This window comes from Sus scrofa, chromosome 3 (genome assembly GCF_054392235.1).
Source record: "Sus scrofa isolate SSC_HxYL_T2T_F1_AM1 chromosome 3, Sscrofa_HxYL_maternal_Yorkshire_Landrace_v2.0, whole genome shotgun sequence".
NCBI classification, from domain to species: domain Eukaryota; kingdom Metazoa; phylum Chordata; class Mammalia; order Artiodactyla; family Suidae; genus Sus; species Sus scrofa.
This window is the reverse complement of record NC_139385.1, coordinates 40,466,223-40,493,264: the sequence shown is the minus strand read 5'-3', so window position 1 is coordinate 40,493,264 and position 27,042 is coordinate 40,466,223. Positions and strand designations below refer to the sequence as shown.

General features: G+C 54.8%; 1 protein-coding gene across 3 annotated transcripts in view; it reads left to right on the top strand.

Moving 5' to 3' along the window:
• Positions 1 to 27,042, top strand: part of METTL22 (methyltransferase 22, Kin17 lysine) — an 88,200-nt gene that overhangs the window by 944 nt on the left and 60,214 nt on the right. The window contains exons 2-11 of one of the 3 annotated variants that reach the window (XM_003124617.7): positions 2,933 to 3,099; positions 5,071 to 5,421; positions 9,832 to 9,872; positions 9,963 to 10,107; positions 12,966 to 13,037; positions 14,241 to 14,294; positions 15,174 to 15,254; positions 15,393 to 15,495; positions 17,183 to 17,351; positions 18,491 to 18,596. In XM_003124617.7, coding sequence (XP_003124665.4) covers positions 2,994 to 3,099; positions 5,071 to 5,421; positions 9,832 to 9,872; positions 9,963 to 10,107; positions 12,966 to 13,037; positions 14,241 to 14,294; positions 15,174 to 15,254; positions 15,393 to 15,495; positions 17,183 to 17,351; positions 18,491 to 18,556 — 1,188 coding nt within the window. In that variant the 5' untranslated portion in view covers positions 2,933 to 2,993 and the 3' untranslated portion in view covers positions 18,557 to 18,596. Of the gene's footprint in view, positions 1 to 2,932; positions 3,100 to 5,070; positions 5,422 to 9,831; positions 9,873 to 9,962; positions 10,108 to 12,965; positions 13,038 to 14,240; positions 14,295 to 15,173; positions 15,255 to 15,392; positions 15,496 to 17,182; positions 17,352 to 18,490; positions 18,597 to 27,042 lie in introns of those variants that run through there. The other 2 variants (XM_085017631.1, XM_085017632.1) reach the window with 2 other exon arrangements.

Here is a 27,042-nt window from a genome sequence, read left to right as displayed (position 1 = left end):
AATTCTCACACAGACCTGGAAACCAGTACAAGGTGCCTCTCTATTCCCGGAGATCTGGTTCTAGGAAAAGCCCCCTTAAAACGACTCCATTAAACCAAGTACTCAATGGTAGAGTGTGTATCCTGGGAAGCTTGGGCAAGTTAAATTTTAAAATAGAAATTTCAGCTAGAAAATAATATGAGTTTATTTTATTTGTCTATGTGAGCTGAAGTTTGGCACTTGCCATCAGCCTCTGCTTGGAGTAAAACATAAGCCACTGCAGCTGTCAATCCGCAGCAGCCCCTGAGTTGGAGCTCAGGGTGGAGACCAAGGAGGGAGGCACTCAGTCAGCGCTCTGGGAAAACCAAAAGAATAAGACTTCAGATAGATATTTTTAGGAGAAAATTTTATGAGCCTAATTCTTGCATTTCCTCATATCCAGAAAAACACAGTGATGAGATCTGCTCCTTGTGATTAGTCGTAACCTTCACGAGACCAGCAGCAAACTTGTGTAAGATGTGTGCTTGGCTGCAGGCTCCCCGCCCACACACACACCTTTATGACTTCATCTCCATAGTCCACCTTTCCTCTTTGGGGCAGGATTCCAGGGCTATCTGAAATACTGCCTCCTGGGTTGTAGTTAGTGGGCAGAAAAAAAGATGTCACAGTCATCTGAGAGAACAGCCACTCCCAAGGGTGGGCCAGTGAGCCCTGAGGGAACTCAGGGAAGCTTATCGAAGGAGCCGTTCTGGTAAGCCCAGACCCAGACCTTTCCGTCTTCCCAGAGAAACGGCTTTCTGTCAATCTTTTGTTCCTCCTGCCTCCCCTTTGTTGCAAAAACTCCTGTATCCTAGCTTCCCCTCTTGCCTCCTCGGAGCGGTTTCTTGGGGCTACCTGATGATGCCATCTCCTGGGCTTAAGTCCTAATGTCACCCCAAATAAAATTAACTCTCAACTTTCACATTGAATTTTTTTTAGTCAACATCTATACATAAGAACCCTGGGTGCACAGTTGCAATATTTTCTCCCAGGACATCTTTCAATTCTGGAACAGCCAAATCTGCCTTTCCAGCAATTGGTTGTGGTCGATCTAACTAAACTGTATGTAGACTGGATCCTCTTCCTGGACCCATCCTAATATCTCTAGTCCTCACTGTTTGAGGGCTTTCCTCGACACCAGGAGATCCTGGATCCATCACCATATTCACAGCCTCGCTTCACAACCCACTTGCTTTGTGCTGCCTTATGGTGTCGGATAGGAAAGCCAGCATGGAGGTTAATTTATAATGGAGCAAGGGAGTGGCTTTTTTTAATTAAAAAAAATTTGTGTTGGCACAACTTTTGCTTCCGCAGGGCAAGTACTTAAATGTAGGAACTAGTTACAGACCGCGTGGGTTATGATGATGCCGTTTTCCGGTTGAAAGAATGGAGAGACCAGAGAGGTTTCATGACGTGCATGGAGCACACAGCTAGTGCACACACCGACCTAGAAAGGACTGGTTCCTGTAAGAGGTCAGGAATCGTGGGCAGGTTTGGGTCAAACACCTGAAACCAACTCCAAGATAGGGAAGTTCTGGGATTTATTAACAACTGCTGGGCCAAAGACTGCTCAGAGCTTGTCACCTGCCCCCCTCCACCCTTCCCACCCGCAGAACCATGCAAGGAGAGAATATAGCTGAAGAAACAAGTCAGAGAGGTGAAGTAACTTTCCCAAGGTCACATCGCAAGGAGGTGGGAGACGGGGGTGTACACCTGCTCTGCCCGGCATCACAGCCCAAGGCTCTGTCTGCGCGCTGCTGATGTTTGCTGCTTTTTGTTGAGGTGGAACGTTTGAATGGCAAAATCTTCCTGTTTTTGACCACTTTGCCTCAGGCATGGTTTTCCAAATTTTAGTTATTGTCATGACACCCTCATAACTTTTCCATGTCTATATTTCACCTGCATAATGATTCTCTTAATTGCTTTTCCTTTAAATCCTCTCACTTTTTAACTTAAAAAGTTTTACAGATGATGTATGGGCAGCTGGGGTCAACTTCTAGAGGAAAACAACTGCTAAGTGCAAAGCATAGATGGTGACTAAATCCTGGTTTAGGAAAACTAGCTGCCAAAGACATTTGGGTGACACATGGAGAATATTGACCGTGAACTGGGTTTTAAGTCATAAAGGCGTCATTAATTATTTTAAGTCTGCTAATGGTCTTTTGGTTATGTAGAAGCATGTTCTTAGACAGATGCTGAAGAATAATTTAGGGTTAAACTGTTGTGATGTCTAGAAGGTACTCAGTTTAGGGGAGAAACAACCTACGTAGATTGATTGGTCACATGACTGGGTGTTAAAGATCACTGACTCTAAGCAGTGGGTACATGGCTGTTTACTGTGCCCTCAACTTGGCCTTTTTTTCGGGGGGCCGCGCCCAGAGCATATGGAAGTTCCCAGGATAGAGGTCAAATAGGAGCTACAGCTGCCAGCCTACATCACAGCCCCAGCAACACCAGATCGGAGCTGTGTCTGCAAGCTACATCATAGCTCACAGCAATGCCAGATCCTCAACCCATTGAGCGAGGCCAGGCATCGAACCCTCTTCCTTATGGATACTATTCGGGCTCTTAATCCACTGAGCCATAATGGAAACTCCAAATTTTTTCATAATAAAAAAGTTGGGAAAAATTAAAAGGGAAGAAAAACTTTATCAGTATAAATGGAAATTTAGATCCTTACCATAAATATCAAAGATGGCTATGAAAATGAAACCGTGCAAAGCCATAACAGCAGCTCTAGCTGGCTTCCGTTCCCTTGCCGAGGCTCTGAGACTTTCTCCTTCAGGAAGAATGAGGGTTGAAAACGGAGGCCTTTCTCCCGGGGTGATGCTGAGCTATCTGCCACCTGACCGAGCCCCTTCACACTGCTCCCCTCTGCGACCTGCTGTACTCAGGACTTGTTCTCACCTCTCAGGTGCTGCTGCCCCGTGGTTAATGTGGCGCCTGGGCCATGGTCGCCGGCTCCCACCCCCACCATGGACGAGATCACCTTCAAAAGCGACACCGTGCTGTCAGACGTCCACCTCTACACCCCGAACCAGAGACACCTCATGGTGCGGCTGAACGGCATGGGGCAGCCCGGTAGGGTCCCCACACCCCAGGCCGGTCGTGTTTCCTGCTTTCTCACAGGAAAGATGGGGAAGACTTAGCCTCGCACTGCGAGGTTTTGAAGTATAGTTGATTCTTTTGTTTGTTTGTTTGTTTTGTTTTTTTGCCTTTTCTAGGGCCGCTTCTGCAGCATATGGAGGTTCCCAGGCTAGGGGTCCAATCAGAGCTGTAGCCACTGGCCCACGCCAGAGCCACAGCAATGCGGGATCCGAGCCGCATCTGCGACCTACACCACAGCTCGCGGCAATACTAGATCCTCAACCCACTGAGCGAGGCCAGGGATCAAAAACCTGCATCCTCCTGGATACTAGCTGGATTCGTTACCGCTGAGCTGCAATGGGAACTCCTACACCGCTTCTCAAGTGCCCCCTTTTCACTGCATAAATGCCTGTTTTCCCCACACCTGCTCTGTTCCAGGCCCAGACCTGATGTTGGAGATGCAGGGGGAATGAGCCGAGCTCTGCCCTCAGGGAGCCCATGGGCTTGTGGGGAGATGGGCTCTGAGGTTCCACTGCCCCTGCCCGAGGCCAGCCCCCTCAGCACGGACTTGGCTGCCTCTGGTTCCCCCTGCTTGGGCTTCCTGGTTTTTTTCCCCACACATCATCCCTAGCTCCTGTCCCCAGCAGCCAAGGGGATGTTTTGAAACATGCAAATCAGTCACTGCCTTGATTAGACCCTCCAGTGGCTTCCTGCTCTTAGGATAGGTCCTCACCTTGGCCCAAGGCCCAGCCCCGCCCTGTGTCCACATTTCTCTCTCTGTCCCTCACTGCCTCGAAGCCACTTTCCACTCCTCTCCATCCCTCACATGCTGCAGCCACCTGCCTTCCTCTCTGAGCACCTTGCTCTGCCCAGAACATTCTGCCCCTGCCCCAGCTCTGATCTCCTCATATTTGCTCGTTGTCCTGGCATCATTAGTAACTCCCGTTTCCCTCATGTTCCAATTTGGATCCCTGGATTCAGGAAACCGAGGGTCAGAGCAGCTAAGGGACTTGCCCCGTGGTTAGAGAGCCTGGGGACAGGAAGGACAGGCCCTGGACTGTCCATTCAAGTCCTTGCACCCTCCCTCCCCACCTCCAGCCCAACTCTCCTGACACCCAGCCTCTTACCAAAACCTCCCCATGGGGGACATGGCACCCTTGTCCCAGCCTCCAGACCTCAAGATGAGGAGGGCATCAGCGTAGGGCCGAGTAGATGGGGTTTGAATCCTGCCTCGGCCGCAGCCACAGCAGCGTGGCTGTGGTAAGTTCACTCAGCCTCTAAGCCTCAGCTTCTGCCTCTGTTTAATGGAGCAACACTGCTCTCTTCATAGCCACTGTGGGAACCAGGTGAGACCGTGGGAGCCACGTGCCTGCCATGGATGAACTTGTCAGGGGGAGCTGCCCTGGAGCCGCAGGCTCACAGCGGAGCCACAGAGGCCTCTGCTCCTGGCGCTGTGATGTCTCCACCTGGCCTTTACAGCACTTGCCGGGTGGGGATCAAGGAAGGGAGATAGAAAAGGAGCCAGCCTGGAGCTTCCTGGTGGCCTAGCAGGTTAAGGATCCAGCATTGTCACTGCTGTGGCACAGGTGCCTGGCCCTGGAACTTCTGCATGCTGCGGGCACGGCCAAAAAAAAGGCGGGGGGAGGAAGGAGTTCCCATTGTGGTGCAGCAGAAACGAATCCAACTTGTATCCATGAGGATGCAGGTTCAATCCTTGCCCTCACTCAGTGGGTTAAGGATCTGGCATTGCCGTGAGTTGTGCAGCTTGCAGACTCGGCTCAGATCCCGAGTCAATGTGGTGGAGGCCAGAGGCTGAAGCTCCTTTTCAACCCCTAGCCTGGGAACTTCCATATGCTCGTGGTGTGGTCCTTAAAAAAAAAAAGAGGAAGGAAAAGGTGACTGTGTGAAAATGTTCTCTTGGGTTTCATCTTGCCTTTCAGTTCCTTGCCTTGTCTTGCTTTTCAGTTTTCCTGTCCCAGTTTAAGCTTCTTTGGAACCAAGACTGCGATGCAGACTCAGGGGCCGAAGGTGGTGATCACAGAGCTGATCCAGCGGAGGTGGCTTCTCCCACCGGGTCGCCTCCGGGAAGTGGCTGCAGCAGTGAGGGCGCGGACGCCACCTGCCAGGAGGGGGCGGGAGCTCAACTGGACGAGGATGGGGATTTGGACGTAGTGCGGAGACCTCAGGCCGCCTCTGCCTCTGAGCCCTCGGGGCCTCCGAGAGACAAGGTACATCCCATGATTCTAAGCCAGGAGGAGGACGACGTCCTGGGAGACGAGGCGAGAGAGAGCAGCGCCCGTGATGTCATCAAAATAGGTAACTAGAGGGCTGCACAGGTGTCTTTGAGCATTGGCTCTGTGTTCAGGCCAGTCCAGGGCATCAGGGGCAGCACAGGTTAGCAGAACCACTGACGGGATGGGGGGCCCCATGCTGCTGCCAGCAGGGGAGCTTTCCAAGAGGTTGGGTCCCTGTGCAGCTCAAGACTCTTCAGTGGCTCCCCGTTGCCCTCAGGACACAGTCCCAGTGCTCAGCCTCGCCTCTGAGGCCCCGTGTGAGGGGCTCTGCCCGCCTCTGCCCCTCAGCTCCACCACCCCCACCCTCTCACCCTTCCGTGTGCTTTCTCACCTCTGCTGTGCTCCGCCTCCATCCCAGAGGGCCTGCCCCTGCCTCTGCTTTCCTGACACGCTCCTGATTGTCATACCAGTCCCAGCTTGGCTGGCACCTGCTCCGGAAGCCTTGCTGCTGCCACCCCGCGTCAGCATCCTGACCCGACGCAGTGTGCTGGGGTGTGGGTCGGGGTGAGTGGGTGGCGGACTTGGCCAGCCCGGGCCAGCACTAGGGAGCCCTGGCAGATTGCAGAGCTGAGCAGGGCGGCACGCAAGGGTTGGATCCCGAATTAGCCTGGAGGCGCAGGAGGAGGCCGGCAGTGGCGGAGCACCTGCTGTGCTTTGCCGTCTACTGCCATCCCCTTGCCTGGTCCCCCCCGCCCCCTGCCCCCGGAGGGTCAGACAAATGAGGTGGCAGGCTGAGCTGTGCAGTGTGGTGGCGGAGGGAGGGTTCTGAATCCCTGCAGTCACCTGCACGGCCAGGGCTCTGGCCTCCCCAGCACGGCTCACCTGGCGGAGGAGGTCCGACTTGAGTCAGTTCTTTGAGACCCAGGGTCGTGGGTGGTCCCTGAGGAAAAGGCCTTCCCCAGGGCTGGCCCGGGCTGGGGGCGTGGAGTCCACTGGGCCCTCCCAAAACCCAGACAGCACAGCAGCTCTGACAGCTGCCCGTTCATCCCCTCAGAAGACAGCAGTCTGCTGGGTCCCAGGCGAGCTGTGTCCCTCACCACCCCAGTGGGGGCCCTGCTCTGAATTTCCTGTGGATGACCTCCAGTCCCCATGGCCTTTCCAGGGATGAGTATTCCTGTTTCACAGAGGATGGAAGGGACCTGGGGCTCAGAGAGGTTAAGGAACTTGCCCAAGGCCACACAGCTAGTCAGTGGCAGAGCCATGATTCATACCCAGGTAGATCTGAGGCCACAGCTCCTGTTTCTTACCCATGTTATGTGATCAGAACATCAGGGAGTTTTGTTCTTCTGGAGCACAGGTGTTGACAAATGCTCCTTTTGCCCAAGGCTCCCTTAACTGGCCTCCCTGAGCAGGGGGCAACAGGCTTGGCTCTTCCACAGCGAGCTCTTGGCCTGCAAGCGCCTGATAATCATGATCACTTTTCCAGTTTTGTAGTTTAAAGGTCTGGAATTTGCCTTTGGAGTTTCCTTGTGGCACAGTAGGTTAAGGACCTGGCATTGTCGCTGTGATGGCGTCGGTTAGATCCTTGTCCTGTGGAACTTCTGTAGGTCGTGGGAGCGGCCAAAAGGAAAGGTTTGGGATTTCGCATCCTGCAGGCTAAGAACAGAGGCCCACGGGGCAGGGCCAGCTCCCCGCCTGCCTCTTCCCTCTCACCTCCCCTTGAAGCCCCATGTCACAGCATGTGGAAGCTTAGCTTCCTTTCCAGCTCACCGTCAGCTGGTGCCCATGGCCCCGAGAGAGGAGAGGGAAATGGTAACTAAACACTGAGCTGAAGCAGTAACTCCGGACTTGCCCATCCACAGCTTACCTTCACATCTGTAAAACGTGATGTAGGGGACGGGGTCCTGGATGCAAGTGTCCTGTGGCTTTCCTCCACTCCTCACGAGCCAGGGGACCCAGGACGAGTGTCTTGCCCACCCAGAGCCTCAGTTTGGGGACCCCCTGCAGTGGGCTCAGGGAAGCTGCCCTCCTGGGTTAAATACCGCCCAGTAGGTGCCTCCTGCGGGGCCCGGCCCAGAGCAGGTGCTAAGAGATGCCCCGTCCTGACCACCCTGTCCCTCCGATCCCTGAACCGAGCCTTGTTATCCTCCAGGTTATGGGCCCATTTCAAAAACTTCCTTGGAGGGAGGTGAATGTTTTCCAGATTCGTTCAGGGGATTGTCAAAAATGTAAAGTAAATCCACGGGCCTGCTGGGAATCCACAGTCCCAAGGTTCGAGATAAATCATGATCATTTTTCCAGTTTTGTAGATAAAGAACCTGGGCCCCGGCGAGAATTCAGGAGAGGCAGGGCTGGACTCAGGCTCTCGGCTCCCCAGTCACAGGCCTTTCCTGTTGGCCTGTGACTTAGACAAGCCCCTTGACCCCTCAGAGCTCAGTTTCCTCGTCTGTGAAATGGGTTTAACCCTCTCCAGTCGTGAGGAACTCCAGTCGGGAGAGACGGCACAGTGCCTAGCGCATCGTAGGTGCTCGTGAACGTGAGCTCCCGCAGCTTCGTTCCTGGGAACTGACGTGAGTGTGGGGGGAGAAGACAGGCTGAGCAGGAGAGTCTGGGTGCCTGCAGGTCTGGAGACTGTCCTGAGAGGGCGGACACGGCTCAGGTACCAAGACTCTCTCACCCCCTTCGCTAACCCTGGGGTCTCGTGGGTCCATTCCTCACGCTGGGCGCTTAGGTCTTTACGGTGCCTCTGGAATTGCTGACGTATAAACGGACTTTCCCCTGGGGCAGGACCCCCGCCCCTGAGCCTGGTTAGGGAGCCTTTGAGCCCATGGAGGAGGGGATGATGCTATTTCTGCACTTTGATTTTTTTTTTTTAACTCAAATGAACTTATCACATCTGTAGTTGTATAATGATCATAACAATCTGATTTCACAGGATTTCCGTCCCACAGCCCAGGCACATCCCCCCACCCCCCAAACTGTCTCCTCCGGAGACCGTAAGTTTTTCAATGTCCGTGAGTCAGCATCTGTTCCGCAAAGAAGTTCAGTCTGTCCTTTTTTCAGATTCCACATGTCAGTGAAAGCATTTGATATTGGTGTCTCATTGTATGGCTGACTTCACTTAGCATGATAGTTTCTAGGTGCACTTTGGAAAGAAGCAAACTGTGGCTGCGGGGCTGAGAAGCTCAGTGACCCACCACCGGCTGGAGCGTGACCGAGCTGGTTCACACGCAGGGCTCTCTGAGCTCAGCCCGTGGTCCAGGCACCTCTTGAATACAGGTGGAGGCAAAATTTAAGTCCATGAGACCCCTCGGAGGAAGGACCAAGATCCCAATGGGAGGGTGCCAAGCATACCAGGAGGCTCATCCAGGTGGGCTGGAGTGGGGGAGACGGGAGAGGACCCACATGAGGGGCAGGGCTCCGTGGGCTGCAGGCGTGGGAGGGCGGTGGGGCCAGCTGACACTGAGCGTCCAGAGCATGGCTGGAGCCTTGGTGTTCTCCTCGCCCCTCCCCTCACTCCCCGCTCCTGTTTTCATGTGAACCCGGCCTTGATTTGATTAGAGCTGGTCTGATGAGAGCGTGTGAAGCCTCCCTGCCATGCCTGGGTCCTGGGGCTTTGATGTGATAGCCATCATCATCTTGCTGAAAGACACAAGAGCCAGCTCTTACTTAACAAGAAAAATGTGGTCATTCCTTTTTCTCCCTGACCCCATAGTTCTGTTCTCCCCACCCCCGACCAGCACCAGATTTTATCCTAACGTATTTTGTGCTTGAGAATACATCCTCACAGACTTCTTTTCACCTAAAAAAGGATGTAAGATTCAGACTTATTTGGTTAACTTCTAATGTATTTCTGAGTGTTAGAAAATATTTTGAAATGAGTTGTGATTATTATTAGCATACATTTGATCAGAACAACATAAATATGTCATGATCATAACATTCAGTTATTAGATATTTAAAAGTGGAAGGAGTTCCTTTCATGGCACAGCGGTAATGAACCTGACTGGTATCCATAGGATGCAGGTTCGATCCCTGACCCTGCTCAGTGGGTTAGGGATCTGGTGGTGTCATGGGCTGTGGTGTAGGTCACAGGCACGGCTTGGATCTGGTGTTGCTGTGACAGTGGTGTAGGCTGGCAGCTGCAGCTCTGATTCAACCTCTAGCCTGGGAACTTCCATATGCTGCAGGTGCGGCCCTAAAAAGGAAAAAAATAAAATGAATAAAAGTACAGTGTGGGGAATGAGTGTTTGATTGATTTGGGCCAAGTCCTCTTATGACCCGTGTCTGGGGGCCTCAGGGCAGAGAGACCCAGTGACCTGAGAGTGAGTTGCAGTGCCTGGCCTGAGTCACGCTCACACACCCCCTCCTGGTGGCGCAGCCTGTTTCTGCTGCTCTTAGGACACCCGCCTCCCCTGCACCCTGTCTGTCTGGGTTCTGTCCATCCCCGTTTTCACGGTGGCCCTTTCTCTTTCGGTTTCTGCCCGTTCAGAGCACACCATGGCCACCCCACTGGAGGATGTTGGCAAGCAGGTGGGTAGGTCCCGTCCGCTCCCCTCGGCCCTGAAGGGTCTCTTCTGGGGCCTCACGTCACCTGTCATTCCTTGTCCCTACCCCCTCCAGGTGTGGCGGGGCGCCCTGCTCCTGGCGGACTACATCCTGTTCCGGCGGGACCTCTTCCAGGGGCGCACCGTGCTGGAGCTGGGGGCAGGCACGGGCCTCACCAGCATCATCGCGGCCACCGTGGCGCGGACTGTTTATTGTACAGGTAACGCTCTGACGTCGCAGGCTGATGGGGCTCGTCTCTTCACAAAGCGCATACTGAAAAAAGGGAGGGAGGGACCCTGGAGATGGGACCTTGGCTGCTTTGATGTTGCCGTCCTCTCCACTGGTCCGCTCTGCCCTGCATTGTTTTCCCAGGGATGCCAGGGTGACCCAGCTGCCCCCAGCAGGGGCAGGACCCCTGCTCACACCCCTTCAGGAGAGTGAACATCTCAGAAAGCCTGGAGGAATATGCCTTTCATAAGGCTTAAAAGTAGGCTTATCATTTGTTCCTGAGTATGGAACTCTTGCTTACCCTTTGTGGGAAATTTGTAGAACAAATAAAATAGACTCATAATTTTATAACCCCCAGATTTATCCAACAATTCACTGCTCGCGTACTTCACGCCCAGACAGTCTACCTATGGGAGACCCGGGAGTGAGTGCAGCAGGTTCAGTCGCTGTCCTCAGGGAGCTGAGAGCTGTAGAATCTATTTGTTCTTTTCTTTTTTTTTTTTGTTTTAAACTGTTTGTATATCTATTTCTATGATCTTTTTCCTTTTCCCCTGTGTGTACATACTCTCAACCATAGCTGAAGTCAAACCATGTATATTTCAGTGCCATAGCCTGCCAAGAATGTTGAAAAACAAAAAGAGCATTTTCCACTGTCATTAAAAATGATTTATAAATGACTTTTCTAATGATCAGGTAATAGTTCAGCCTTTTCTTTTTTAACCATGTTTGCGTTGCTGAGCATTTTAGCTGTTGTTTTGTTTGCATTTACCAGTTGCATTGCAACGAATACCTCTCCGTGCACTGTTGTCTGATAATCCTTGGACTAGATTCCTAGAAGTGAGCCGAATCTTTCTTAAGCTTTTGGTACTTATTGCTAAATGACTGCTTTTTAATTTTTTATATTTTGAAATAATATGAGATTAACATAGAAGTTGCTCAAATATAATAGAAAGTACCACGTACCTGTCACCCAGCCCCCCTTGATGGCATCTTGCATATGGTAGTGTGCTGGGGTCACGTTGCCAGAGGGCAGTGCTGCCAGCTATGCTCCAGCTTGGCCAACGTGCTCTTGTAGGAAGATGACACCAGTTTATAAGCGAGTGCTATCTCATGAGCGTGTGTTTACATCTCCTTGCAGAAAGTGGTCTCTGCTGACAGGCTTTTGCATTTCATCGATTCCGTTTCCGTTTTCACGGCCACTCATCTTCTGCTTCTGAGCTTGGAAACAGAAAGCTGGGGGCGTGCTTTTCAGATACGCTGCCTTAACCACTGATCAGGAGTCTGCAGTGCAGCCATGCTCCTAGCTGCTCCTTAGCAATTTGGCGTAAATTACCAGTGTGCGCTTCTCAGAGTCAGGCCATGAAGCAACGCCCAAGGGCTGTGCTCGGGCCGGTGGCTAATGGCAGCATCTAATCGAGTTACCTTATCCTCGAGGGAGAGTCACAGACATGAAGAGTGCTTGCATCCTGGCAGCATGTGACAGTTAATAAAGGCTTTTCGGGTACATCAGCACGTATAACCTGACAGCAACCCTGGGCAGTGGCCAGGGTGCCTGTCACCGTCCCCTCTGTCCAAATGGACAGGCTAAGGCTGAGGTGGGGTTGCTGGCCCAAGGTCCTGCAGCCACTGGCTCATAGCCTGGTGCCTCATTCTGGGGGCAGGGGGGTTCAGCCTGTTTTCTGTGGAGCAGAGTTTCATGAGGTCCCTTGGGGGTCAGCAGACCCATGGAGGGCAGCCCTGGGGCTCCAACCCCCACTCAGCTTCTCTCTCATCTCTTGTGACAAAAAATAGCAGAAAAGCTTAAAAAACTGCTGACCGAGTCCTGTGTTGTCAGTATGCTCTTTACTCAGGGGCCCAGGAAAAGGGCCAGCTGCATACCCTCAGCGAACAGAGAGCTCAGTGTGCGCGCGCACGCGCATGCACACGCACACACACACACACACACCCCACACACACACACACACACACCCACACACACACACCCACCCACACACCCCGGGATGCAGACAGTGGTCTAGTTCCTGGGGGTCTGCAGTCAGGTGGGGGCAGCCACAACCACGATGGCAGGCAAATGCCATTAACAGGACTGTGTGTGCCTGCCACATGCACATTCTCCATTGAAATTTAATTTGGGGGCTTTCCTGATGGTGCAGCAGGTTAAGGATCTGGCATTGTCATTGCTGTGGCTCAGGCTCAACCCCTGGCCCCAGAACTTCCACACACCATGAGCGCAGCCAAAAGAAAGAAAGTTAATTTGGGTAAAACCCTGTCCACCCCACCATCAAGGGCTCACTGTACTGACTCAGTTCCGCTGAAGTGGCGGGAAGCCCACCTCATCAGAGCAGCAGACTGCTCCATGGCTGCGGCAGTGAGTCAGGCCCCAGGGCTAGGCTTCCAGCCCTCGAGTCTGCTCTGTCTCCACACGTCACATCCAGACGCTCTTCTCTCTCTGTTCAGTTTTCTGGGGTGTCAGAGAGCAAGCCTCTTGAGTCAGAGACACCTGGGTTCAAATCCCAGCGCTGGCTCTACCCAAGCCATGTCATCTGTGAAATGGGACCATGACACCAGCTCTTAGGGTCATTAAAAAATGCCAAGAGTGGACCTGGGAAGTGTGTGCACATTTCATACGCTCTCAAGATGTCTGTCCCCACGGGATGAGCTTCTCTTGTTGAAGGAGGAGAATCATTAAAAGGAGCGTCAGGCTGAACATACTTCATTTGGGTGTAAAACACAGAGAAACTTTTGTGGTAGTTCTGGGCATTTCTGGGGTCAGCGGTCCAGCCCCGCTCTCTCCGGGCGGAGGCGTGGTCTTGGCCAGCATTGTACAGCCCCCCCTTCTGTCTTTTCCAGACGTCGGTGCCGATCTCTTGGCCATGTGCCAGCGAAACATTGCCCTCAACAGCCACCTGACTGCCACTGGAGGTGAGGCCCAGAGGGTCCTGCCCGGGGTTGGGGGTTTCCTGTTTGGCAGGTGGGACAGACACCCAGATCCGGGGCACCCTGGACATGCCGCCGAGTGGAGGGAGCAGCCGACACGGTTTCATGTTGCTCCGGATCCAAGGTGGCTCTGTCCTGGCCTCATCTCCTCCACGCCCACGGCACGTCCTGCTTCAGCTCTCCCCTCCCTGGCGGCTGCAGGGGCCCAGGCATCCAAAGTGACCTTTCTAAGATGCAGCCTGACCCTTTGATTCCTACTGACGTCTTCCAGGAGTGAAGTCCATGCTCCCCTCCCCCCACTTTGAACCTCCTGGTCTGGCCCCACCCGCTTTTCCTGCCCCTCTCCTGACAGCACCACTGCCCAGCCCTGCATCCAGCGAGCTGCAAACTCACTCCCCTGCGTGGGGTGCCCCCGCCCTCTGACCGGCAGATTCCTGCACCACCTGCAGGATTAAGCTGCTGTGTGGACGCCGGCTGCCAGCTCCTGATTGGCCTGTCTATCTGGGCCTCCTCCTCTGAGCAGCCTGGGACACTTTTCCAGAATCAGATCAGGTTGCTCTGGCCCCACAGGCTTCAGCAGCCCTCGGCCTTGCTGGAGGGCCCCCGCCCCTTGGGGCCGCTACCCTGCTGTTTCCACCACCTGGAATGGTCTCCTGTCCTCCTGTTGGTTCCTAATCATGCTGAGACCTCCAGGCAGGGTCACAGGCTCCTGACAAACTCTCACCTTGAACCATTGTGTTTCCAACACTTTGTGTGACCAGTGGTTGGCTTCTGCCACCCACTAGACCACACACTCTGTGAGGGCAGGGCCCCATCTGTGGTTGATGCCCTGTGTCTCATTGTGGAAAGCCTGGGGCATAGCAGGCTGTCAGCAGGCCTGGAAGGAAGGCATGGGCACAAAGCGCCTTCTCAAAGGCCTCCCTGACTCCCCGTTTTCCACAGGAGTCCCTCTACTCTGGGGTACCTGGCACGGCCCTCTCACAGGCACGACTGCTGCTTGCCAGTCCCCTGGGACAGGGTCATGCCTTGTGAGCCTGCTTCCTGGGCAGATGGGCCACTGCCCGGCACTCCACAAACGTGGGATGGAAGACGGCGGGGAAGGCGGTGGCTGGGTGGGTCTCGGGGGGAGGGAAGTTCGTCTTCCCTGCTGTGCTCAGCGTCTGGGGAGTTCCCCTGTTTGTCTTGCAGGCGGTGTGGTTAAGGTCAAGGAACTGGACTGGCTGAAAGACGACCTCTGCACTGGTGCGTGGCCACCTCCTGTGTCCCATCGATTCTTCAGCCTCGCGGCTGTCGGCCCCGTGGCCTTGGCTGATGAGCAGAGTCCCTGCCCCGCTGGCCGAGGGTGACAGCTGTCATTCTCAGTGCCGCCTGCCCTGTCGTTCAGATTCGACATCATGTACAGACTGCGTCAGTCCCCGAATGCGGGGGAGACGGACGCTCACAGAGGCTCAGTGCCTGCCAGGGTCACGGGTGCTTGGCAGGTCAGGGTCGGAGCTGGAGTCTGGGACTCCAGGGCTCAGACCATTTGCCTGCCAGGGAGCAGCCTCCCACTTGGCACCTGGCCTCTGCCCACGGCAGGGAGTTGGGGGCCTGCTGGGTGCAGGAGATTGCTGTTTCCGGCCTGCACGCTAGGTCTTTCTCTGCCAGGAACTTCTGCTTTCCCTGTCAGACGGCAGGTGAGGGAAATCGCTGCTTCTCGAGTGCCTCACCTGCCGAGCACCTGGCACACTTGAGGCCCTTGGGTCTCCCTGACAGTCGTGTGAGGGGAGCATTATTTCCACTTTAGTGTGAACACTGCAACCCAGAGAGGTGAAGCACCTTTCCTGGGGTCACACAGCAAGTGCCCAGGGGCAGGAGGGCCATGAGCAGAGGGGCAGATCATGTTCTCCCCACCGAGTCTGTGGGTCAGGCCCCAGTCGTCCCGCCCCCCGGGCTGAGGCAGGCCCCTAGCAGCAAGGGCACTCCTGCCCTGAGGTTCTCCATGGCGCGGCCGCCTGGTGGAGCCCCCTGCCCTGAGCTTACCCAGCCCCGTTTCTTCTGAAGCTTCTTTCAGTCCGTCTCCCTGAGAGCTGGGGGCCCTTAGAGAAAAGACTGAGCCCAAGGTGTCCTTTGCCTCCACAGATCCCGAGGTCCCCTTCAGCTGGTCGGAAGAGGACGTCTCCGACCTGTACGGCCACACCACCGTTCTGCTCGCGGCCGAAGGTGAGGGCGTCGCAGCACATCGGCCTGGAGGCTCCGCCCTGGGGACTAGCTCTTCCCGTCCGTACAGATCCAGTCCCGGCTGTTCCCGGGCCTCTGGGGATCAAGTCCCTTGACCCTTGCCCGTCTTCTTCCCCGCAGTGTTTTACGATGACGACTTAACAGACGCTGTGTTTAAAACCCTCTCCCGGCTGGCTCACAGGCTGAAGAATGCCTGCATGGCCGTCCTCTCCGTGGAGAAGAGGTGAGCTCCGCGGCCCAGCTGGCGTCCCCAAGAGCCAGACCCTCACCTTCCAGGGGCGTCCTCGCCACGCGCTCGGCAGGTGCCTGCTGTGTGCCACACGGGCCGGGCCCTCACAGGCCTGGCCTTACGTCATCTGCTCGCCAGCCGCAGGTGTAGGCACTGCAGCCCCCATTTTACAGCTCAGGAGAGGAGGGCTGAGTCAGGGACCCGTTGGGGCCACGGCTGCACATGCCTGCACCACACGAAGACGTGTGGACGCCACACTCCGCCCAGGGCCCCTGCTCTTCCTGAACATTCGCTCCAGGACACCGTGTGTCTCTCCACGCCTGAGCCTTGAAGAACGTCCTGAAACCTCAGGGCTCCTATTGTTGGAGTGACAGTTGCCGTACTGGGCGTGCTACACACGTTTCCTCTAATTCTGACAGTCGTCCCCACAGCTCTTCTGGAGACAGTTGGGAATGGGTAGCAAAAGCCATGAAACCAAACACGCCGAATGACCCCACCTCAGCGTTTGGACCTCGCCCTGGGGAGGCCCTGCGGGCCGTGCCCAGAGTCGTCCAGATGGGTGCATCCACTGCAGTGCTGTTGATACCAGTGATATCAGGATGCCCTTGGGGTCCATGTGACCCACGGCGGCCTGTGGATGTCTTCACTCGGGTTTGGATTTTATGGGCTTTAAAGGGAAAAAGTGAGGCAGTGAGGAAAAGCGACACTGAGTATTTGATGTGAAAGAATTATCTTTGGAGTTCCCGTCGTGGCGCAGTGGTTAAGGAATCCGACTAGGAACCATGAGGTTGCAGATTCAGTCCCTGCCCTTGCTCAGTGGGTTAACAATCCGGCGTTGCTGTGAGTTGTGGTGTAAATTGCAAATGCAGCTCAGATCCCACGTTGCTGTGGCTCTGGCGTAGGCTGGCCGGCAGCTATAGCTCTGATTAGACCCTATCCTGGGAACCTCCATATGCCGCGGGAGCGGCCCAAAGAAATAGCAAAAAAAAAAATTTAAGTCTGTTTCAGGTAAAAAGAGCCCTTTTTCGAGATACATACTGACACATTTATGGAGAAGATGCTGCGATGTCCTGCCTTGCTTCTTAATGAACTGGGGGGTGGGGGCAGAGCTGACAAAGTGGCCAAGAGTTGACAGTGGTTGGAGCTGGGCATTTCATCATACTGCCCTCGCTCCTTTTATATGCTTGAAATTTTTCATAATAGGATTGTGGAAAAGGTAACGGGGCAAAGAGCTTGAACCGCAAGTTAAACTGCATTGTGGACCAGGGTAGCCCCCTGAAGTCGCCCTTCAGAAGCCGCCCTCCCTGGACTCTCACCCCGCAGCCTGCCCGCTGCCCCTCCGCCCATCAGGGCTCCTGGCCCTCTTTTTCTGGGCACAGTCATGGGCAGTCCAGGCGCAGGGAGGTTGGTCCTCAGGGGTGGTTCTCTGTCGCCTGCTGTTCCCATATGTGCTCCGCAAGGGGCCCTCTGTCCCCAGAGCGTGTGATCTCAGGCACGTGAGCCCCCTTTCTGAGCCCCAGTCCCCACGCGTGTACAGTGGCGGCGGTAACCGTCCCCACTCCCAGGCTCTCCTGCGGATGCGCGGACGGGCAGACAGACGGACGCGGAAGGGCGGCCGCCCCAGGGAGCAGCAGCGCCTCGGGTGGTGATGGGCGGGGCGTGTGTCGCGGCTTGTGTGCAGGCTCAACTTCACGCTGCGGCACCTGGACGTCACGTGCGAGGCCTACGACCACTTCCGCTCCTGCCTGCGGAGGCTGGAGAAGCTGGCTGACGGTCGCCTGCGCTTCTCGGTGGAGCCGGTGGACGCCTCCTTCCCGCAGCACCTGGTCTACGAGCGCATCCAGCAGCTGGTAGGTGCCGCCGGCCAGAGGGCTGCTTGCTCTGGGGTGAGGCCGTCCGCTGTAGGGCCGGGAGGCCACGCTCTGGGAGGAGGGCCGCAGCGCCGTCCCCGCTGACGCCGGTGCTGGGGTCTTTCCAGGCCCGGGAGGGCCCCGCCGGGCCAACAGCACCTGGCTTTGGAGCGCTTCCTTCCCCGAGGGTGGTGTGATAGTAAGCGGGCGGCAGTGGGGGCTCTGCGTTGGGCCAGAGATCTTGATACAGGAGCCCCAGTGCTGGTGGGCAGGTCTTCACTGGGGGTGGCCTGGCCGACGGCCCAAGTGACCGGGGCAGGTGGGATTCCACCACACGGCCCTGGAGCCATCATCCTAATGGCGCTTGCCACCCTGCTGCCAGCCCAGCTCACCTGCTGTCTCAGGGCCGAGACAGGGTGAGTCCCAGTCAGGAAACAGGGCTGGGCCCGATCCTACAGCCGCCACTTCCTATCACAGTCTTAAAAGCAGCATTTGTGGGAATTTGAAAAGTCAAAAGGTACCCTTGAAAATCCCCAGGATCCAGATTCCTAGAAGTGGAAGGTCTTTCATTCTCTTGGCCTCTTGTCCGTGGCCGCCCTTCTCCTGGGTCTGTGGAGACAGGGCCTGAGGACTGACGAAGGGCCTGTCCGCCCTGCTTGGTTCCACCAGCAAGCGCGGCTGCGTTGGGGTGTGTGGTTCCCGTGTGGCAGGCCGCCTCTGGGCGGCTTCCCAGGCTCCTCCTGCTGGTGAGAACGCCGGGTTGCCACGAAGAAGGGGGCGTGGTTTTGTACCTTCTCCACCTGCCTTACGGGCAGCATCACGTGGCCAGAAATCAGCTCCTGAAATGCAGCAGTAGAGCTAAGGACCCCACAACGGGAAGGGCTTCCACTTGCTGCGTCCTCAGGGCCCTGTCACTGCCTGGCAGCCCGATGCCTCTCGGTTCAGTGTGGGGACCCAGTGTCAAGCCGCTCCTCCGCAGAAGCACCCAGAGCAACACAGCAGGGGCAGAGGAAGCTCCCTGCGCTCAGTAGTTTGTGCACGGCCGTTTTTTCACGTGTGGCACTTCTCTTGCTGATGGCGTCCCTTTATGAAGCCGTGAGGTCTCATTTGTGCGTCTGGGGAACCTTTGTTTGCTGCAGGAGCTCTGGAAGGTCTTTGTGGAACCGGTAACGGGACCCGTCGCATCTGCAAGTATGGCTTTTTGACTGTTCTTGGATGTTTCTAATAAAATCGAAAGCTCACAAAGTCATGTGCTTGAGATTTTTATCTTTTTAATAATAGGGCGAACCGGTAGTATTCTGGAGTCTGTCACTCTCTCCCAACATCCGGCAGAGGGCATTCCTGCTCTGCCCCTCTGGGCTGGGAGTCCCTTTGGTGGGACCCCCTGCTCCAGGGCGTCTGAGAGCTGCTCAGTCAGCAGCCTAGCCCGGAGGTGACTGCCTTAGCCACCCGCTGCCCTTGGTGGCAGAAGTCCCGGGCTGCGCCCGTGGTGTGTAGCGCTTCCCACTGAGTCTAATGCCGTCTCCACAGAGGCCACACAAGCGCCATGCAGAAGGGGGCAGGGAAGCCTGCTTGCTTTCAAGGCGCCCTGTGCCCGGCCCTGTCCCGCTCTTGGGGCCCCTAAGAAGAAGAGGCTGGAGTGACTGAACCCACCTGTGGTGGCCTTGGTTTTCTGTTTTAACCCTTTATAACCAGAGTCGGGTGTGCTTTTGTAGGGACTTAAGAGCTGCTGCTTTGGGTCCTGCGGGTGGCCTGGCGCAGGGTCCACACGGCCAACTGCCTCGTGGGCGTTTCTCTTCCTCCCCTCCTCTGCCTCCCAGCCGCAGATCCCACGTGCCCGTGTCTGTCTGGCTGGCTCCGACCTTTTGACCTGGCCGCTCTGGGCCCTCCCACCGTCTTCCCTCCTCTCCTGCCTCCCCTCCCTGCAGCCCCCTTTCCCCTGTTGCTGTTCCTGCCCGCCCTCCTCCAGGGCCCCGCGCAGTGCTTCTCGGCTGCCCCTCCAGCCCCAGCTCAGCTGCCCCTGCTTATGCCCCTTCTCCCCAAGCCCAGGCCCAGTTCCCAGCCCGTCACACTCCCCAGACACTGACTTATTCTGACAGCTGAGCTTTTGCAGGTCCTGACTCATTTCATTTTCTCCACAACTCTAGGAAGTCAGTGGCCTGGTTATACCCATTTCATGGTTGAGAAAACTAAGGCTCCAAAGAAGAAAAATCTGTATGAGGTCAGGGACCTCATTTGTCGTGAAGATCAATATATTCCCGGCATGGGCCCCTGGCCCAGAGTAGGCCCTTAAACAAACCCATACTGTGGCATGAACCGTTCGTAGGAACTGTTGCTTAGAATGGTGTTTCAGGGAAGTCCCCATCGTGGTTCAGTGGAAACGAATCTGAGTAGCATCCATGAGGTTCAGCGGAAACGAATCTGAGTAGCATCCATGAGGATGCAGGGCCAATCCCTGGCCTCACTCAGTGGGTTAAGGATCCGACGTTGCTGTGAGCTGTGGTGTAGGTCACAGACGCAGCTCCAATCTGCCGTTTCTGTGGTTGTGGTGTGGGCCAGTGGCTACAGTTCACATTAAACCCCTAGCCTGAGAACGTCCATGTGCTTTTTAATTAGCAACAAAAGAAAGAAGTGTCACGCCTTCCACCTGGGCAGGTTCTTTTATGTCCACACCACTCAGCCTGAAAGCGTCCTCTAAGAGGAGCCTTGAATTAATCTTGATTCACTGTAATTCCAGGTATCATCAGATGATCACTTCTCAGCATCAAAATGCACCCTTACCATGATGTCTTATGGCTTTGCTTGAGCCTGTGTAAATGCTTGTTTGGCAGCGATATTTCAGAATCACACACCGTGGAGGTGTTCTGCTAAATTAACCCAGGCTATTGGACTCAATTTTTTTTTTTAAACATATTCGAACCTTTTCAGAGAATATATGGTCCAGGGAGGGGACTTGGTGGTTCAAGCCTGCCCAGGAAAGATTTGGTAAAACCAACAAATGGTGATGCCAAGGCCCCGGCACCTCTCACATGCTGTGCACGCACATCAGTGAGGGTTTTGCCAGGCACAGATTCTAACTCAATCTTGGGTGAGGCTCAGCCCTGCAGCTGAACAGGCGCCCGGGGGATGCTGGTCCGTGAAGAGCAAGGCTGTGACGTGTCACCTCTGGTTAATTAAGGGCACCAACTCGGGTGGGGCAGAGCAGGGTTCAGTCCTGGCTCCTGCTCAGACCAGCCAGATGACCTTGGATGAGCCACCTGAGCTCTCTGAGCCTCAGCTTCCTCATGTGTAAATGTAAGACTCCCTCTTCCTGTGGAGGTGGCATTAGATAATCCAAGTAGGATGCACTGGGGGCAGGGAGCGGGTGCTGTAGAGTGAAAGTGTGGTCCTAAGGGAGAGTTTCTTGGTTTGGGGACATTTTTGGTTTGTACACCATGGCCTGCGTGATTTATCAGGTCTGATTGTCATAGTCACCTGCCAGAGGAATCATGGAGACCTGTCTCTACCTAGCTGGGTAAATAAAGCAGATCCTGCACATTACCTATCCTGCCAGAAGAGCTGGGCAGGGAGTGAATTTGAAGAGTCACATTGAACAGGCCTGCCTTAAATTCCAGGTTCCATGTTTTATTCAAAGCTTGCTTTGCAGGACCCAGGTGGCAAGTCGAGTTCCCCTCGTGGCTCAGCGGTAACGAGCCCGACTGGTATCCATGAGGATGCAGATTCAATCCCTGGCCTCGCTCAGTGGGTTAAGGATCCGGCGTTGCCGTGAGCTGTGGTGTAGGTCAAAGATGCGGCTCGGCTCTGGTGTCGCTGTGGCTGTGGCGTAGGCCGGCAGCTGCAGCTCCAATTCGACCCCTAGCGTGGGAACCTCCATGTGCCACACATATGGCCCCAAAGAGCAAAAAAAAATAAAAAATAAATTTAAAAAAAGAATAGGCAAGTCACCTTCACAACTCTGGTAGAGAAGACCGCCGCCTGGGAAATGGATCTTGGAGTCCAGGTGTCATACAGGGTGGAGCTAGAAGTGGGATGTTGTGTCACCGTCTGCAGTGACACTCACGCATGGGGCTGACCCTGGGCCTCCATCACTCTGAGATGAAGTGTCCGGGTAGGAGACCCTAGCCTGCTGTGTCCCTTCGTCCAGGTGACACTCTGGCATCTGGGTTCCCAGCTGCAGCAGCATCCTGGACAAAGAAGCCATGTGCCTGGACGCTGGTCCCCCACTGGGATGAGGGCACTGTGCGTGGTGTGTTCCCTGCCCCGCAGCTTTCTGGAAAGCTCCATGACTGATATTGGGTCTGGAGTGTGACTGCAAGGTTGAACCCACCTCGGCCACTCAGCCAGCACTACGGGCTGACAACGTGGATGGTGGAGGAAGTCAGGGGTTCAACTCTGGTCCCGACTAGAACCAGGGAGACCTCCCAGACTACTGTCCCTCACTCGCGGGTCAGTACCCTGCCCCCGGAGCGGACATCCGCCAGGACTAGCTATCTAGCACTGGTTAGTGATTCTGCCCAGCAACACTGGGCCAGCCAGCTGGTGGTTTTGAAATCCAGGAACAAGTAAGTGGGTTAGGGTCGCTCCACCAACAGACCAAGAAATCAGCCTGATGGTTTGGTGCATTTTAGTCCTCTGTTAAAACCACAAAGGGCAGAGTCAGACCAAAAAGAGACCCATGGACTTAGGTGACGAAGGTGCCCTGGACTTTCGGGGGCAGCCCTGATTTCTGTCCCAGCACCGGCTCTCTCCTCCAGACCGCGCTGGCATCCATTGAGTGTGATTTCTGTGCTGACAGCAGAATATCCATGGGCTGATTGCAAAGAGCCAGAGCAGAAGGGTCGGAGGGGAAACAAGGCCACCAGCAGTGGTCCAACCCAGGGGACGTAAAACTAAGTGAGGTGCGGTGGACAAATCAGTGGAAAAACCAAACTCGATTGATTGATAGGTGCCTGGTGGAAATGGGTCTTGAATTGGCTTGACAATTTTAAGCAGCAAAATTGTAATGATTAAAATCCAACTTTATGGAGTTCCCATCGTGGCGCAGCGGAAACGAATCCGGCTCGGAGCCATGACATTGCAGGTCCGATCCCTGGCCTCACTCAGTGGGTTAAGGATCCGGTGTTGCTGTGAGCTGTGGTGTAGGTCGCAGAGGTGGCTCAGATCTGGCGTGGCTGTGGCTGTGGTGGAGGCGGGCAGCTGTAGCTCCGATAAGACCCCTAGCCTGGGAAATTCCCCTAGCCTGGGAAATTCCATATGCCTCGGGTGACTGAAAAGACAAGACAAAAAAAAAAAAAAAAAAAATCCAACTTTATGGGAGCAGCAAACAGAAGGCAGGCATAAACCCACCCTCCACAGAGGGAATGACTCAGAGCTCCTGTGGCTGGAGAGCTCTGCTTACGTGAGGCCCTCTGAGAGGGCTGAGAGATTGTACTAGTTATCCATTCCCTGCACAACAAAATACCCCAAAACTCAGAGGCTTAAACTCGGACGTTTATCCTCTATGGTCAGGAGTCTGGGCTTGGCTTAACTGGATGCCTCTATCTCAAGCTCTCTCAGAAGAGGTACAGTGCTTCTGTAGGACATTAACCAGATTTCTGTCTATATACAACCATTTTATCTCACCAGTTTTCCCAGCTTACTCTAAAAATCCCAGCTCCTCGCATCCCCTTTTGAACCAGCTCATCGTGCGTAGTCCCTCCTGAGTGAATGAAACAAGGTCCCGCCGCGTGCTGCTATCAACTTGAAGACAATCACGTTTTAACAGCTTGAGAATGATAACTTCGACGGCGTTGATAAGTGTGACGAAGAAAAATAAAGCCGTCTCGGGGCTGGGAGGAAATGGGAGCGGGTCCTGAAGACCGAGGAGCCGTCTGGGCAGCGGAGTGAGAAGTCCGGGTGATGACGGGGGCGAAGCTAGTGCTCAGAGCCTGGAGGTCCTTTTCTCGTCCCCCGGGATCCCGAGCTTGAGCGGCGGGCGCTCGTCCCCTCGCCGCCTGCGGGCTCCCCGGCCGACTCTCGCCGCGAGGTGGCGCCCCAGCCTCAAGAATCGACTGCCCGCCCTTAGGCGAGGAATCCAGCACATAGTCATCTGTCCCCTTGGCCACCGGCAGCCGCTCCAAAGTGGACCGCACGAGTGACGGGGGACTCTTCCTCCCACCCTGCTCCACATTAGCCAATGGCACATTCGTTCCGAAAGCGGCCAGCACCCAGCGAGTCCCACACCGTGATTCAGATCTAACCCACGTTTTATAACACTTGCCTCTCCTTGTGTTAGTCAGCACACCAACCCTGAACCCATTTCAGAGGTGACTGGGCTGAGGCTGGAAGAGCACACGGAGGCTGTCTGAGGGTGATCTGTGTAGGTCTGAATCCAGGTCTACATGGCTGCAGCCAGCATCCTTACAGTTACCCCTTGCCCAGGGGTGCGGGCTGATCAAACTTGGCACGCAGGGGCCCTGTGGATCTGAGAGTACGCTGTGCCCTTGTGCTGGGCTTGCCCAAGGGTTTGACGTGCCAGGACTGAGACATGATTCTGCTTTAGGCTTCAGGAAACAGTGGACACTGGAGTCATACAGGAGCATTTCTTGGGGGCAGGAGTGTCTGGACCAAGTTAAGGTCATGATGAGGTCCAGGCACAGTCGTGGTGTTTCCAGCTTCCATCTTGCCAAGAAGAGAGCCTGGAGCTGAGGGTTTGGATGCTGGGGCCAGGGGGAAAGGGGACTCCACCTTCTCCTCACACCCTCTTCCGCTGGAGGCTTCCGAAAGGCAGTCAGGCTTGGTGGTTGGAGCCTGGCATCTGCACTGGGCTCAAGCCAGCCCCATCATTCACTTCTCTGAGCCTCAGCACTTGTGTCTATAAAAAGGTTGTACTTGAAAATGCACAAAGGGAGTTCCTGTTGTGGCTCAGCGATAATGAACCCAACTAGGATCCATGAGGATGCGGGTTTGATCCCTGGCCCTGCTCAGTGGGTTAAGAATCCGGTGTTGGGGGCTGTGAGCTGTGGTGTAGGCCAGTGGCTACAGCTCTGATTCAGCTCCTAGCCTGGGAACATCCATATGCCGTGGGTGCAACCCTAAAAAGCAAAAAGAAAGAAAACACACGGAGAGCACACAGCACATGACCTAGTTCAGGACAGAGGGGCAGGAGCTGGTGGTCATCGTCTTTGCCACCTTCCGTGCCACCCTGTCATCAGATCACCACCAGCATCACCACCATGCCCGTCGTCACCACGGTCATTAATTGTGCGCTGCTGCATTTTACTCACTGCCGTCTCATTGGGGGATGGAAAGCAGCCGCCTTGCTCAGTGGTTAATGATGGTAAAGCAGTCTCACTTGCCTCATCTCTTCGCCTAAGTGTTATTTGACTGACAGGATGGGTTATTAGGGGGAGAAAAATAAATCAGTCGCGATCTTTCAGTCCCTGAAAGGTTTCCACGACAACGCGCACCTGGATGCTCCTGGGGAGGGCAGCGTCTGCAGGAAGAGTCGGGACTAAAATCCAGAAACGGGGATGGCGCCCGCCTCTCCTCCTGCTTTTCAGCTGGGTCCGGGGCTTTTTATGTATATATGTATGTATTTCTCTTTGAGCCTCCCCACAAGCCTATGGGGAAAGTACTGTTATTCTTACCCCCATTTTTCAGATGAAGCAACTGAGACCCAGAGAGGTTAAAACTTACCCAGGGTCAGCCTTGTGGAACTAGAGCAATTACACTAGAGCCGAGTTTCTCAGCCTCAGCGCCATTGACATTCAGGGCCAAATAATTCTTTGTCAGGGGCTGCCCTGTGCACTGTTAATGTTTAGCAGCCTCTCTGGCCTCCACCCACGAGGTGCCAGGAGCGGCCCCTCCTCCCCTGGTCTTAACAACCCAAACCATCCACAGATGTGGCCAGGTGGGCACCCCTGCACTAGACTAATAGTCGTTCCTTAGGCTTGTACGGATGCTGCATGTATAAAGCTCTTTCACAGGACCTGTCTCAGGGGATCATGTGTGATCACGTGACTCTGGGGTCCTTAATGTTGAGGATGCTGGGTCCCTGGGACGAGCCCAGTACCTGAGTCAAGGTAGGGCCCTGGGAAATCAGGGAGAGACTCAGCCTTCTGACCTCCTTCCCGTTGGGGTCACCTCTTTTTCTGCACAAAGAAATGGTGGGTCAGAGAGGAGGAGGGGTCCTGGGGCCTAAGAGCTGCAGGGCTTGGTGGGTACCCAGTGAGTGGTTGCCACCATGATCTCTAAGGACTCCAGGTCCCAAAGGTCACATCTGTTCAACACGCCCCCCCCCAGCGCAGCTTACCGTGCTGTGTCACAGACCTGAGGGCGGCCTGAGACAGCCTGGAGTCGTGGGCACCCGGCTCGGGACACAGTGTGGCAGACGGCAGGTCCTTGGTGACACACAGGACCATGCGGGGTAGGACTCTCACCTGCCTGGGGTTACAGAGGAGAGCAGAGGCTGAGTAGCTTTGGTGCAGTGGCCTCATAGTCGGATGGGACCAGGCATTGATTTCCCAAGCTCTGTGCACAGGCTACTCCATTCCATCCTCAGCAACCAGCGGGGACAAACCACCATCCTCACTGAGAAAGCTGAGGCCCAGAGAGAGCCCGAGACGAGCTCAAAGTCACACAGCTGGGGAGTCACGTCTGACCTGGGACTGGAACCCTGGTGAATCCAGCAGAGGAGCGGCTTCCAGGGGCCAGCATGCAGTCTGGTAACTTCCAGGCAAGGCTTCTCCCACCGCTGCCTCTGAATACAGCAGGAGGATGTGCATTTGCGTGCACTTCATGTCCCAAAGCTCCCAGGGACCCCCCAGCTTCGTTTTAACAAAGACCCTTCCTGTGATTAAGTGAGCCTCCACTTCCCAGAAAGCCTGGGTCTTTACGGCCTGTTCTGTTTCAGGAAGAAAAATAAATAAAAAGGAGACTCTTTGCTCTAATTTGTTTCCATTCCCTTAGACGCTTACCAAGCCCTCTCTGGTCTTGGACGCTTCATAGGATGATGCGTCGGGCCCAGGGCCTGTCCCCAAGGGCCTCCCTGGCCAGAGGAGACCCTGGAATAGGCACCCTGGTGCCTGACACATAGTAGGTGGTTGTGAGTGTGTCAACAGATGAATACATGAGGACTTGCATCAGCTAGTGAATTCATGATGGGATGACCGAATTAGCGAAGTTGATAAGGGCTAGGAAGGAGGTGAGCAGACGAGGAGAGCCTGGTGGAGTAGCATTTCAAACCTTCGCAGTGATCCAAGTTGGTGATGGTGATATGATGATGGTGACGGAGGAGGAGGAGAAGGAGGAAAAATTTTTTTTAAAATCTGGAACACTGATAACACCAAATACTGAATGTGGAGCACGCAGGAACTCTCATCCATTGCTCGTGAGTGTCCATCAAGGGATAGCCGCTTTAGGAGATAGTTTGGCAGTTTCGTACAAAACTAAACATACTCTTGCGATACAGTCCAGCTCCTTGGTATTTCCCCAGAGGAGATGGAAACTTGTATGCACCCCAAAACCTGCACACACACACTTAGAGCAGCTTCGTTCATAACTGCCAAAACTTGGAAGCAACCAAGACGACCTTCCAAAGATGAATGGATAAACAAACTCTGGTACCTCCAGACAATGCAATATTCATCCATTGCTGATAATAAACTATCAAGCCATAAAAAGACATGGGAGAAACCTCCGTGTGTATTAC